General features: G+C 35.7%; 1 protein-coding gene across 20 annotated transcripts in view; it reads right to left on the reverse strand.

Moving 5' to 3' along the window:
- MAP4K4 (mitogen-activated protein kinase kinase kinase kinase 4) overlaps positions 1 to 14,449 on the reverse strand; it is a 258,922-nt gene that overhangs the window by 14,350 nt on the left and 230,123 nt on the right. For all 20 annotated transcript variants that reach the window (XM_056808412.1, XM_056808409.1, XM_056808411.1 and 17 more), the window contains 4 exons: positions 12,942 to 13,059; positions 12,437 to 12,607; positions 6,299 to 6,442; positions 2,788 to 2,922 (listed from right to left, as the gene is read on the reverse strand). In XM_056808412.1, coding sequence (XP_056664390.1) covers positions 2,788 to 2,922; positions 6,299 to 6,442; positions 12,437 to 12,607; positions 12,942 to 13,059 — 568 coding nt within the window. The remainder of the gene's footprint in view (positions 1 to 2,787; positions 2,923 to 6,298; positions 6,443 to 12,436; positions 12,608 to 12,941; positions 13,060 to 14,449) is intronic.

Here is a 14,449-nt window from a genome sequence, read left to right on the forward strand (position 1 = left end):
CTGTGAAGAGAAATGAATAGGTATGATATAGCAGCAGCATACAGTAGAAGAACATGAAGAAGAAGGGGGAGGAGGGGAAAGGGAAGGGAGGGAGGAAGGAAGGGAGGGAGGGAGGAAGGGAAGGAGGAAGGAAGGGAAGAAGGGAGGGAGGGAGGGAGGGAGGGAGGGAGGGAGGGAGGAAGGAAGGAAGGAAGGAAGGAAGGAAGGAAGGAAGGAAGGAAGGAAGGAAGGAAGGAAGGAAGGAAGGAAGGAAGGAAGGAAGGAAGGAAGGAAGGAAGGAAGGAAGGAAGGAAGGAAGGAAGGAAGGAAGGAAGGAAGGAAGGAAGGAAGGAAGGAAGGAAGGAAGGAAGGAAGGAAGCAAGGAAGGAAGGAAGGAAGGAAGGAAGGAAGGAAGGAAGGAAGGAAGGAAGGAAGGAAGGAAGGAAGGAAGGAAGGAAGGAAGGAAGGAAGCCAGGAAGGAAGCCAGGAAGCAAGGAAGCAAGGAAGCAAGGAAACAAGCCAGGAAGCAAGGAAGCAAGGAAACAAGCAAGGAAGCAAGCAAGGAAGCAAGGAAGCAAGGAAACAAACAAGGAAGCAAGGAAGGGACAATGATTAGATAGTATATTAAAGTTTTTGGAGCATATCTTTTGAACCTCTCCATCATTTCTTCATCTACTACTACTACCCCTACTTCCACCATAGCCACCACCCAGACTACTACAACATTCTCTCAAATGTTGACAAAAATCAAGAATAACCCCCAGAAAAATCCCCAAACTGACACTAGACAAAATTTTAAATATCTTGATGCTTCAAAAACAAGGTAGCCAAATATTGTGCTAAGTGTAGGAAATGCAAAGATAAAAGTGAAATAATTCCTGCCCTGGGATGATTTAAGGCATACTTAACCATACAAAGTACCTGCTAAATAAAATTCAGCAGTAGGAAAGTAGAAAAGTAAATCAATTTCCCTCACAAGTAGTAAAAAAAACCAAAACCCTTCTTGGACTGTCTCCTTCAAGTAGTCACTTATGTATTATTAACAGGTGACTTCATTAAGGCAGCTGCTACTCCTTGAGATATTCCATTATTAATCACTGCCTGGCTAAGTATGACATTTTCCTGGTTTTCTCCCAAGACACTTATTAAGCAGCTCACCACGACTACTAGATTTTTCCTTGAACAGGGCAGAATTCAGGTCATTTGTAAAACTGTGCCAATTGGCATCATGTACGTATTTCTTTAAGAGGGAAGAGGCCAGAGCCAGGAAGAAAAGTCACACACACTCCAAAAAAGTTCTCCAGGACCACAAAGAACAAGGCAAAAGAGCCAACATTCTAAGCCATGGCCTTCTAGCTCCCCCTGCAGGATAAACTGTAAATGTCCATGTCAGCAGCTGGGAGCATTCTCATGAGACACAGCAGCCATACAATCATTTATGATTTATAGATGGGAATATGCTTGAAATGCTGCATATCCCCCTTTTTGTTTTAAAAATAAAATGAAGTGAAAGGTGAGTGACATAAAAATGTAATAAAATACTATCAATAGAATTGATAGCTGCCTTAAAAGAAACCTTGGGAAATTGTGAAATCAGCTTATCACTCCATGATTGAAGTATCAAGGAATAACAACAAATTAAAAGCATTCAGTCAATTAGGATAAAGCACGATTTATTAAGCACATTTATTAAGTATCTACTATATGAAGAGAAGTGATCAGCCACTAACTACATAACACGTAGAAAAGTTGGCTTTGGAGTGAGGGAGACTGTGTCCAAGTCCTGCCTTTTCCCAGAGTGGCCACAAGATTCTAGACCAATGACTTCACTTCTCAGTCCCCCTAGAAAGTTTCTAAGTAAGTCCTTAAAAGTTCGGAGAGCAAGTGATGAGTTCTATTGGCAGAAGGCGTTTCCTTGATGAGAGCTTCATATATAATGAAATCATAGGTCTAATCCAAATAAAAAGGTGAAATAATTAACCAAGGTAATTGTGTCTACTTTTATGAGTTTAAAATTGCAGAAGAACATTCAAGAATAGAGTCTAAATATTAGAATATGTAAACACAATGGGAATTAAAAATTGAGGCAGCAATGATGTGTTGGCTAAAAGTCAGGAAAACTGGGTTATAGGGCAAATTGTGCCATTAATTGGTTATATATAACTTTGGACAAGTCAAATAATCCTGTTCAGTCTCAATTTCCTCACCTTAATTAAAAGAAATCCCTAATTAACTATACTTTTAATTAATTAATGATACTTTACTGGGCAGATATGTCTATATTAGGAGGAAAAAAGTACCTTACTGAGTCTAGAAAAAAAAATAGGTACATGTACATATATGTATGAGAATATACATGCACACGTGTATTTTTTTTTCTTAAGGAGAGTTAGGTTTAATTAAGGAAAGATTACTTGAAGGAAAAAGGGTGCTTGTGTACAAGATATTAAGAGATGCACGCAGAGCAGAGACTGAAAGCTTTTGTAACATTTTGATATGAGCCGTTGTCTAGAGAAATAGAAGAGAAGGACTGGATGCAAGAAAAAGAATCAGGTCCCTCCAAATATGGATTAGAATCATTAACAAACAAAACCTTTGCCCCAATCTGCCCCAGACAAACTAGAATATCCCAGACACCATGAGCCATGAGCTCATGCTATTAGCCCTGAAATGCAAAGTAAATTATTCTGTCACAAACATATTTCCAGGGAAAATGGATCAGTTTGGAAGAAACTAACGTCAAATGCACTAATGAAAATTATAGAAAATATGTAAAGAATTCAGGAAAAAGTACCTTCCAGAACTTACCAACTTTATAGTGCACACATCCTTCCAAATCACCTACAGTTGTCCATCCCTGTTTCTTCTCTACTTCTGGGTCATTATGAAGTATTTTATTCCGTAGCCAAGACAAGTAGTAGACCCGTAATTTATTTTTCTTACCTAGTAAAAATTTTTTTAAATGTTTTTTAATTGGTCACCATAAAATTGTGAATAATCAGTATAATAAGAGAAGAAGCTTTAGAATGAAGATCAAATAGTCACACTGTTATTACATAAAGCTGTGAGAAAAATAATAGTACTTTCTGATAATTGTTTCTATGGTACAGGAAAATCAACTACAAAGTGCTTCAGAGTTCGGCACATTGCTAGTATTATTTCCCCTAAGTGAATCTTTACAAAAAAAAAAATCAATAAGGTTTCCTTAGCAGTGGAAAACAAATGTATACATCTTTATTTCAATCCAAAGTTCAAAGGGAACTCTGAATATGCTCCAAAAATCTGTAGATACAACATGGTGTTTGTAGAAGAATTTACATGTAGTATTTTAAAATAGAGAACATTCACTCTCTACGCATATATCAGGGAGACCAATAAACCAAGAAAGGATCAAAGAAATAAAGTGCCAATAACTGTTAACTGTATAATCTGGAGCACGCCTCCCTATCTTTTTCAACTTGCTCATCTGTAAAATTAGTAGATTTTTAAACTATTTATTAAAAGCATGATTTTAATTTTTGCTTTATTCAAATATGACATACACATACATGTGTGTATATATATATATATATATATATATATATATATATATATATATATATATATATATATATATAACCACGTCCATAGATTCTGCAGAAAGAATATAATAAGATGTGTCTTCATATAAGCCAAAACTTAACAGTATAGCTGTGGTTTTTCAAGTAACAAGTAGGAAATGGATTAATTTATCAGAAGAGAAAGTGAAGGGGATGGGATCAGAAACACAAAAGCATCCTCTTTATTTATTGGCTCAAAAGGAAGATGGTACCTTGGATTCACACCTAACTATAATAAAACACTTCCCAACAAAGCAGCATGCAATGCTGCCATATTGAATTAGGCTTTGGTAGCATGTCATAAATGCTAAGAATCATTATAAGTCACAGATTAAATCTTTTTTGTTTTCCCATTCTTCAAATATCAATATAGTCATCCATTCCATTTAGTAAGTAATTAATAAATATGTACTAGGTGCATACATTGTTCAATGCATACTAAGAGAGTGAAAATAAGGAGACTCAGTTCTTGCCTTTTTTGAAAAGGGGTGATAAGATTTCTATGCAAAAGAGAGTATGATCACATAATTGCTTTCTTTTATTTAAACTAAACATATAAATTTGACTGAATGCTCAAGTGAACAGTTTCTATGCTTGAAATAAGTTAGTTTATTAAGAGAAAGTATATTTAGGGAGAAAAGTAGACTTTACATATCTGAAAAAATTCAGAATGACATATTCTAAAAAATTTCATTCCTTTAAAAAGAAGTCCAATGGACATAAAGTACTCGGTTTTTTCCCCAATAAAAGGATTTTGTTATATGTTTCTGAAGCGAGACTTAATTGCTTAGACAAGTGATTGTTTCTAGAAAACTTTACAACTAAACAGCATCAAGGCTCTTTCAAACACTGTCAAAATTGATTCTTCCTGTCCAAATGTGTTGTACTACCTTGTAACTACAGAAATGATAACCCCCCTTAGCCAAATACCTAAAGATCACAAATTGTCTTGTAGGTATTTGTGTAAATTTCAGTTTATAAACATAGTAAAGGATAAACTGGGTAGCTTTACTAGGATCTCAAATCTTATACATTATTTGGCACAAAAGGAACAGAATTCAGGCTAAACTTAAAACCAAAGTCAATATGTACCATGGTAATTTCTTAATAGAAAATTTTAAAAAAAATTTTAAGAAGATCAAGATATCATCAACATGTTACCCTATCAATTAAACATGAATGTACATGTACACATATGTACATACACACAAAACATGCATATATACTAATGAATGAAGCTACATATACAAATGAAGTATGTCTGCATATTATGTATAATATAGACTTTATTATGTATGAAAAAATTTAATGCTATAAATGTTTTAATGGTAACTTTTTTTTAACTCCACTTTCTTAAATCTGATTAACAATTCTAAGATGGAAGGGCAAAAGGGGTAGGGCTAGGTGGGTCAAGTGACTTTCCCAGGGTCACACCTGTAGGAAATGTCTGGAGCCAAATATGAACTTAGGTCTTCCCATCTCCTGGTGCTCTATACACTGAGCCACTTCTTAAAGAAAGCTTAACTACTATTGCATTATAAGAATATTGTACTGGTGAAGCTACATATTTACTTAATTTGGGAATTTTTTAAAGACAAAACTGAGTTTTGCTCTTGGTTTTTGGGGTTAAAAGCATAGTTTTCAGGTGAATAAAACCTAATAAAATATTTAGATAATTATAATGTTAATAAGGTATTAGTTGAAAATGTACAAACCATCTGCATGTTAAATGCTCTAGGTTTAATCTGTCTTTAAATAATCTATAATATGTTGACAGCTTTAGTTCTCATTCTCATCATATAAAAAGCATAATTCTAAAGATTGTTAAACTACATGAGAAATTCAATTTCCATATTATTTGCATGCTTCTCCCTATTACTATGCTGAACTATAGCTATGTTACAGACATATATAATATGGCATATTAGGAATGAGGTTAGTAGATTTTTCAGGAAACTTGCAAATTGTAATTAACTAAAAACTAAAACTTTAAATCATTTTTGAAGATAAAACTTTTAGAGCTAGTATTCATTTCCATTCTCTTCTAACAAAATCACTTTTTCTTCATGATTTATTGTCACGAATGGAATCAATTATTTTAGTGGCCAAAATTCAATGATGTCATCAGGGGCTGCCCTCGTAGGCAGGACTAATACTCTGTATGATAGATGGATTCCACAGAGCATTCTAATTCTGATTCAGACAACATTTTTAAAGTTACCATAGAGGCTTTTGTTTAGTTTCTCCTTTCTTGCTGCTGGGATGTCAGCTGCTACTTACTAGCATAAATGTGCCAGCCTCTAGCTACAATGATTCCCTTCTCGTTTCCTTTGTTATCTATATTAAAACAAAGCAAAACAACAAAACCTAATTGTGGCCTGGGAAAGCAGAAAGCCAAACCCGTAATAACTGTAAGTAAAAGAATACTTTACCTAAAAATGAGAGCTGAATGGTCATGAAACATCTCATTTTTATTTTTACTTTTACTTTTTATGAAACGGAAAGCAAAACTTTTATGACCCGTACTTTGTAAGTATGCAACAAAAGAAAACATGCTTAAATTTTAATATATCTCCTTTTCAATTGGTGTGGATTTTGTCAAGTTTCATAGCGACAGGCACATAAACTTTGGCAAGATAAATTTTTTCAGCATTTAAGAACTTTTTTTTTTTTGTCACAGAAAGAACCATGATAAAGAAATGATACAGAAGATACTTTACCAGATATTGTCACCAAGACATTCAAGCCTTCAAGGACATCCATCTGCTGGAACCGCCTTCGATTGATAAGTGGGTATACCTTTCCCTGGCCGCTTCTGTCCAACAACATCAGGCCACTCTCTGTACCCACTAACAAATTCACTCCTACAATCAAAGGAAAAACAAACTCTATTTAGCATGGCATGTTCTCTGGATCTGGTCAAGCAAAATCTTCTAGCACCATCTAATAGGTGTTTAATTCATTAGGACTAATACAGAGAGAGAGAGAGAGAGAGAGAGAGAGAGAGAGAGAGAGAGAGAGAGAATGAATTAATCTTCATTGACTCATGTATCTCTAAAATGACTGTCTCTTATAAACTTTTTTGTTTATTTTCTGGGAAAGGAAGAGGTATTAATATGAAGAATATGGTACAAAAAAAATCTTACTCATTTGGAAATCAATTATTCTGGATATAAAACATGCCTTCATTAACTGGCTTAGGTTTTTAAAAATACTAAAACCACTACAATGAAATCAAGGGCAGGAAAGTGTTGGCAAATTCTCTTGTTCAATCATTTTTAACTCTTGGTGATCCCATTTGGAGTTTTCGTGGCAAAAGTGCTTTGCCAATTACTTTTCTAGTACTCAATTTACAAATAAGGAAGCTGAATCAAACATGGTTAAGTGTCTGAGCCCAGATTTGAACTCACGAAGATGAATCTTCTCGAGTCCAGGCATGGCGCTCTATCCCCTGAGCCACCAAGATGCTCCAAATTCTCACATGAAATATAAAAAGATAGAAATTCCAATAGTGTCCTATTTCTTAGATCTCAATTTCACCTGTTCTCTGCTAAACCTTCTATCATTCCCTCTCTACTGGCTGCTTCTCCTAAATCTACTCATCTGTACTTTATTAATATTATATACAATAATATATAGTATATATTACTATAGTTATATATACTATAATTATGTTCTAATATATGGTATATCCTTTAATTATATTATACAATGAATAAAACCAAAAAAGCCTTCCACTCCTTACCTCTGCTTACTTTAAACAATGGCCTGTTTTTCTTCCTTTAGTCACCCACCTTCCATTAATTTTTTTTCCTATAACTCTTGCAAAATCAAATCTTTTAGGAAGACTTATCTGGCAGCAGTGACAAATCTAATCAGAATAAATCCTTTGAAATCTCTCATACATCTTTCCTTTCTATTTCTTGCTGCTACCCACTTAAATGTAGATTCTTACAGCCTTAACTTGAATTCCTGCAATAAACAGGTCCTCTGCCCTCCATACCTCTCCCCGTCCTCACCTGCCCTACAATACTGTCAAATATTACTGAGACACTTTCTATCTTGCTCCATCCTTTACAAGGTTCTTTATGGTCTGGAAAGACTCCCTACTCTGGCATTCAAGTCTTCTAATATTGTCCAATGTATTCTTCAAATACTGGACCTGCAGTCTGGAAAACTTGAGTTCAAATATACCTTCAGACACTCTCTGGCTCTGTGACTGTGTCACTAAACCTTGGATTGCCTCTGTTTTATGAATTTTTTTTAACTCTAAAGTGGAGATAACAATAGCTCCTACCTCCTCAAGAGAGAAGGATCAAGTGAGAGAATGAATGTGGTTATTATCATTTATTATTTTCCTCCACAATTATCCTGCTTGAACACACTCATCCATAGAGAATTGTTTTATATTTTCAAAATATTTAACAATCTGTGCCACATATTCTTGTTAATTTTCTAACTTAGTCTTTCACACACAAAAACTGACAAGAAAGACCAAGTTAATGTGCTGAAGTAGTCTGGAAATTCTTTTCCAGTGTCCAATGAAATTCCTGCTGAGGTGCCGATTGTATATGAATGCTGGGGAGGTGAGGATTTGAGGGGAAACAAGATGAGGAAGCATTTATTTCCTAAATTGTTCTTCTATTAATTTTTGTTCTAAAACTAGAATTAAATAATCTGAAGATTCCTACTGGGCTAAGCTCCAAATTTCATAATCTCCAGGAATTTGTCATTCTACAAGATGAACTCAACTCAAACTCATGCCTCTTCAACATCCTTTGCCCCTTGGGTCTCTAACCTCCCTCTGAATGGACATGGGGAGACTGCACATGGCAGAACTCCTCCCGGAGCCTCAACTCTTTAAGGAGGTTACCCAGACAATTCACTTTGTCTTTTCCAAATCTCCTGGATTGATTTCATAATCTACAGAAAACGCCTCATTCTGCAAGACGAACTAAATTCTGTGTTTCAGATCATGTGACGGACTGAGTGATATGCTTAAAATCAGGAAAACTTATCTTCAGATACTTAATAACTATGTGGCTCTGTTCAAGTCACTTCACCCTGTTTGCCTCAGTTTCCTTATCTGTAAAATGAGCAGGAGAAGAAAATGACAAAACACTCCAATACTTGTGCCAAAAAAACCAAACCCAAATGCCATCATAAAGAATCAGATATAACTGAACTATGAGAACAACAGATTATTTCTCAACACTTAATTAACTTTCATTAACTTTTGATATAATATATATTAACTTTATTTATTATTTATTTATTTTTATATTATTTATTATATATATAATAACTTTTCACTTCATTAACTTTTAAGTTTCATGATATCATCATAATTAGTTTCTAAAGGATGTATAATTCTATAGGGCACCAAGTGCAATGTATACAGAAAAAAAAATGGCATTTTTTTGAAAAATGAAAAATTTTTAAACCAAGGACCTACAAAAAAATGAATGTGGCATTTCCCTTCTCCTATAACTTTCTACACACACAGTATGATCTTTAAGAACATAAATCTAATTACATTTTTGTCATGGTGAGAGCTTTAAAGACTCACTCTAAAGTTTTCTAGCATTAGGTAAAAGCTGCAAGTAAGTTTCCTCAAGATCCTCAAGAGGATTATGGGAGAATAAAAGAAGACAGCCTAGAATAACTCTTTAAAAACCTCTGCCCAGTTAAAGAATTAAAAAATAAATAAAAATACAGTAGCTTAGCTGAATAAAGTGCTCCAAGTACAAAATGAGAGAGAGAAAAGATGCTCTATAAGACAGAAAAAAAGCAGATCTTTGTAAGATGGCAACTGAATGGTACAGAGATAAGAGGGATGGGCCTGGAAGTAGGAAGTCCTGAGTTTAAATATAACCTCACACACATTATAACCTTGGGCAACTCACTTAAGCTCTGTCTTCTTTTGTTTCCTCAACTATAAAATGGGGATCAAAATCACACCAACTTCCAGGGGGTGTTGAGGATAAAAATAGCATAGCACCTGTAAAGCTAGGCATTTAATAACTCTCTCTCTCTCTCTCTCTCTCTCTCTCTCTCTCTCTCTCTCTCTCTCTCTCTCTCTCTCTCTCTCTCTCTCTCTCTCTCTCTCTCTCTCCTTCCTTATTTTCAGAACCAGTCAGCAGATTTGAATTAAATTTCCTGGATAAATATTCCTAGGTAAAGTGACAGATACTTTGAATTGTCTTCTTTTGTCCAGATACCAATTAATATTTTGCCCTTTTTTAAATTTTAGAGTTCTCTGAAATGTTTAGCACTCGAATACAATTACTAGCAAGAGAAAGATCACTAATACATACGCTGTCTAATTAATCAAATTAACTTATGTCCTGTTTTTATCCTCTGTAGGATGGTCAAGCAGGAAGTGCCTAAATCGAGTCTAATTCCTTCCTTTTACAGAAGAGGAAACTGAGGCCCAGACTGGCTGCAGACTCCAGAGATGGGGCTCCTTCTCAGCTCCTCACAAAGTCTAGTGCATGACAGGTCATACCACATCCTTAAGGCTGTGATCGCAGAGTCCAAGCTCTGGGACGGCCAGCCAAGGTGGAAAGGTTTCTAGGACAGACCCAGGCGATGGGACTTCGCACTGTCATCAAACAAGTTTCAGAGTGGCTCTGAGGCCTTAACGGGATTAATTTGCGTGTCAGCCTCAGCCATGGCCTTCCCCAAAATGAGACTATATGTAGCAATGAAACACAGTAGAGGCAGCAGACAGGCCGATGGATTGAAAAGCCAGGAAGCCTTCAGGTGGGCATGGAGGAGATACTCGGCCTCTCTGCCTCAGTCTCATCTTTAAATACTCAGTTATACCTCCCAGGATCGTTAGGCAGATAACAGATATGGTATAGACAGTGCTGGGTCCAAAGTCTGGAAAACTCATCCTTCTGATCTGGCCTCACATACTTACTAGCTGGAAGAGCCATTTAACCCCGCGTGCCTCAGTTTACCCATTTGAGCCAGAGATGGAAATGGCTAACTACTCCTGTATTTATGACAAGAAAAACCCCAAATGGGGTCAGAAAGAGTCAGACACGACTGAAAATGAGTGACCACCATGACCGGGGGTGGTTAAAGCAATAAATAAATAGATAAAACAAGATCCTATTTGTAGAGCGCTTTGCAAGTGTTTAAAGCACCATATAATGCTAGTTATCATTAGCTATTATTATCCCAGACAAAGTGCTCTTAAAACCCAAGAGCGAGAACCATTCCCTCTACGGCTCACTCAGACCTTCTTCTCATGCTGCTGATGGCTCCTTCCCTCCTCAGGAGAGGGTCTTTGCCTCAGATTTTCCTAGAATGGGGTTTCTTCCTCAGATTGAGCTAAAAATATTGAGGACTCCCCAAATGAACTTCATCAGCTGAATCCCCCCCCCCAACCCCCTTCCATCCTAGAATCAATACTATGTACTAGTTCCAAGAAAGAAGAGGGGTCAGGGCTAGGCAATGGGGGTTAAGTGACTTGCCCAGGGTCACCCAGCTGGGAAGTGACCAGATTTCAACCCAGGACCTGCTGTCTCTGGGCTAGACTCTCTTTATAACTATGAAGATCAAATTTGACAAAATGTATAAAACATATTAATATATATAATTATATAATATGTAATGCTTTACATAATGTAAACCACTAAGAAAAGTAATCGCCTATACTTCCCAAAGGAAGTAGAAACTACCAGAGATAAAATAATCAGCCCCGTGAAAATTCTATTCTTGGATGTAGTGATGTCTTAAGTGACCTGGTAACTAATTGGGATGAAAGTGGAGGAAGCCAACCACATTCTACCTTTATTAAGACAAGGTAGCTCAATGGATAGAGACATAAGCCTGGAGATGGGAGGTCCTGGGTTCATCTGGTCTCAGACACATCCTAGCAATATGACTCTGGGCAAGTCACTTAACTCCCATTACCCAAGCCTTACCACTCTTATGCCTTAGAACCAATACATAGTAATTTTTTAATTTAAAAATTTTTTAATTATATTTGTAAAAAATCCTTTAAACTTTTTAATATTTTAAATTTAAAATTAAATCTAATTTAAAGAAATTTTACAGAAAAATTTGACGGCTAGGGACATGTGAGTGGCTTTGGGGAAAGGATGTCTGGGTTTCCAATCTGGCCTCCGACATTTTAATGAATTAATTAGCAATTTAATTATTAATAAATTTAATTTAGATTGTGAGTGATATGACTCTAGGCAAGTCACTTAACTCCAATTGCCTATGCCTTACCACTCTTATGCCTTAGAACCAATACATAGTAATTTTTTAATTAAAAAAATTTTTAAATTATATTTGTAAAAAATTCTTTAAACTTTTTAATGTTTTAAAATTTAAAATTAAATCTAATTTAAAGAAATTTTACACAAAAATTTGATGGCTAGGGGCATGTGAGTGGCTTTGGGGAAAGGATGTCTGGGTTTCAAATCGGGCCTCAGACATTTTAATGAATTAATTAGCAATTTAATTATTGATAAATTCAATTTAGATTGTGAGTGATATGACTCTAGGCAAGTCACTTAACTCCAATTGCCTAGCCCTTACCACTCTTCTGCCTTGGAACCAATACATAGTAATTTTTTAATTAAAAAAATTTTTTAATTATATTCATATTATATATATATATATATATATAATTAATTATATATATACTTAACATTTGAATCAATGTTAGTCAAAAGCCTACCTTAGGTAAGAGTTTAAAATAAAATAAAATAAAAGATTAGATGGCTAAAGAATTCAAATCCTTATATAGGTATCCCTAAATAAAAGGCCCAAGTAAAGGCACCATGCATTTAGTCAAGAGGAAGGTACAGAAAGGAAGAAGACACAAGACCACCTACCCCATAAGGCAGCACATAAAATTTCAGAATTAAACCTCTTCTTGTATTTACGAATTTCCGGGGTATCACTCTGTGGCCGAGTATTTGTAGGATTCACATTGACAACTGATCCCTTCCGGGTGGGGTCTTGTCTTATTGCTTCACATCTCATTGCTTCAGTAGAAAATCCCACTGAAACAGAGGAAGTACATTTAAAAATTAACCTCTAAAAACATGTCAGAAGTGTTCTACCCCAATTTAAGACACTCATATGTAAATGGCTTGATATCTTATTAAGAAAAAAATGTCTAATTTTGTAAGGAATGCAAATGGAAAAAAGGAAATAAAAACTATGCAGGTCACTGCAAATTAAGTAATGTAAGCATGATGAGAACATTCTTTGCATCCAATCTGCTGCCCCTCATTAGCAATCCCCACATCAGGACTCCACTAGATTCAAGGGTAGCCAACTCGGTGAACGGAAACCCTACATTTCAGTGGCTTTCGTGCTGCTCCTTTTACTTACCCACAGAAGTCACTGTTGTCCCACTAGATGGAGAAATCTGTAGTAATCTGGGGTCTATAAAAGGTGTAAAGGAGGAGGAAGATTTGTGTTTCTGGAGTGTGTTACTAGCGGACTGAGTCTGCAATGTAAATTTCAACTTTATTAATATAAATGACAATCAACAAGAATGATAACAATCAACATTTTTTAAACCACTCCTGAACTGCTCTGTTTCAACAATGCCAATGCGAAGCCCCTACCCCTTCTTCTATGCCCCCCCCAATAAAAAACAAAAACGTGCCAACGGGACGAGGCTATGCACACAATCCACACACACCCCTTTCTCTGCCATGGACTCTGTCTTAATGCAGATCTCTCCAAGGGAGTGTTGAAGAAATGGGACATTTGGCCAGGGATGAGCCGAAGGACCATCATTCTATCTCAAGATATATAAGATTCACCTGAGATACAGTTACTAGCTAGCACTACCAGGGTATACTATATTCTCTTAGGCATTTGGGGGGTAATATTAAAGAGTTACTAACTGAAATCATCAAAAAGGATGCTTGGGTCTCTGAAGTTGAACTTGATTCACAATTTAATTCAGTTTTCTGCACAACAAAATCAAATCCATCTAGGATAAGATATCTGCTCCTCCTTGACTTTTAAAATTTCAGCATTTGATTGTACCCATTTTCTATTATTGTCTTTTATTTTAAACTGAGCCTCTTGCCAGAAAGCTGCAGCAGGCTAAAACATCATCATTATGTATGAACAGAACTATTAAGACCTGTATATTAAACAAGGGCTCATTAATGTGAAAAGTGCAAATGGTGAAATAAGAAGCACCAGGATGATTTTTTTTTAAACTAAAAAAAATCATTGGTGTTTAAATAGAATAACTTAATACATGAAAAAAAAACAAAGAGAAGAAAAGTGAAACAAATTGTTAAGTGGAAATGGAATGACGATTAAAAACGGAACAAACAAAAATAAAATAAACTTGCCAGTTTAGTAAGTTAAGGGTTATAGTGATAACATCACACATTAGAGCAAAATGGCACAAAGTTTAAAATATATATAAGGAGGAATGTGAGTGTAGGTGGGGTGCCACTGTAGAACAAAGGAAAGTGTTTGTTCAAATTGCCTTTTACCATTTCAAATACAGGAATGGGTGCCTGAGTTCATCACTATTCTGCTACAGCCCACAGACCAACTATTTCTTCTATCTTTCCACTTGACCCATTTCCATATATCTACAAGTCTCAGCATTCTCATCACCTGAAAATAAGATGGTCTCTTTAGGAGGAGTTGACCAAAGTTGTTTAATTGGGTGCTCACAACCCATCCAGCTGGCAAATCTGCCTCTCTCACACTGGTTGGTTATTCATCACTGGAAATGGCCACTTAGTTACTTATTATTGCCTGATTGGTTAAAAGTTTATGCTCCTATCTATGACCACTTTCTAAACAATGTAGCTCCATGCAAGTGCAAGGGAAGATAGGATATTAAACTGGTTTTATTCATC

This window comes from Monodelphis domestica, chromosome 8 (assembly GCF_027887165.1).
Source record: "Monodelphis domestica isolate mMonDom1 chromosome 8, mMonDom1.pri, whole genome shotgun sequence".
Classification (NCBI taxonomy): Eukaryota; Metazoa; Chordata; class Mammalia; order Didelphimorphia; family Didelphidae; genus Monodelphis; species Monodelphis domestica.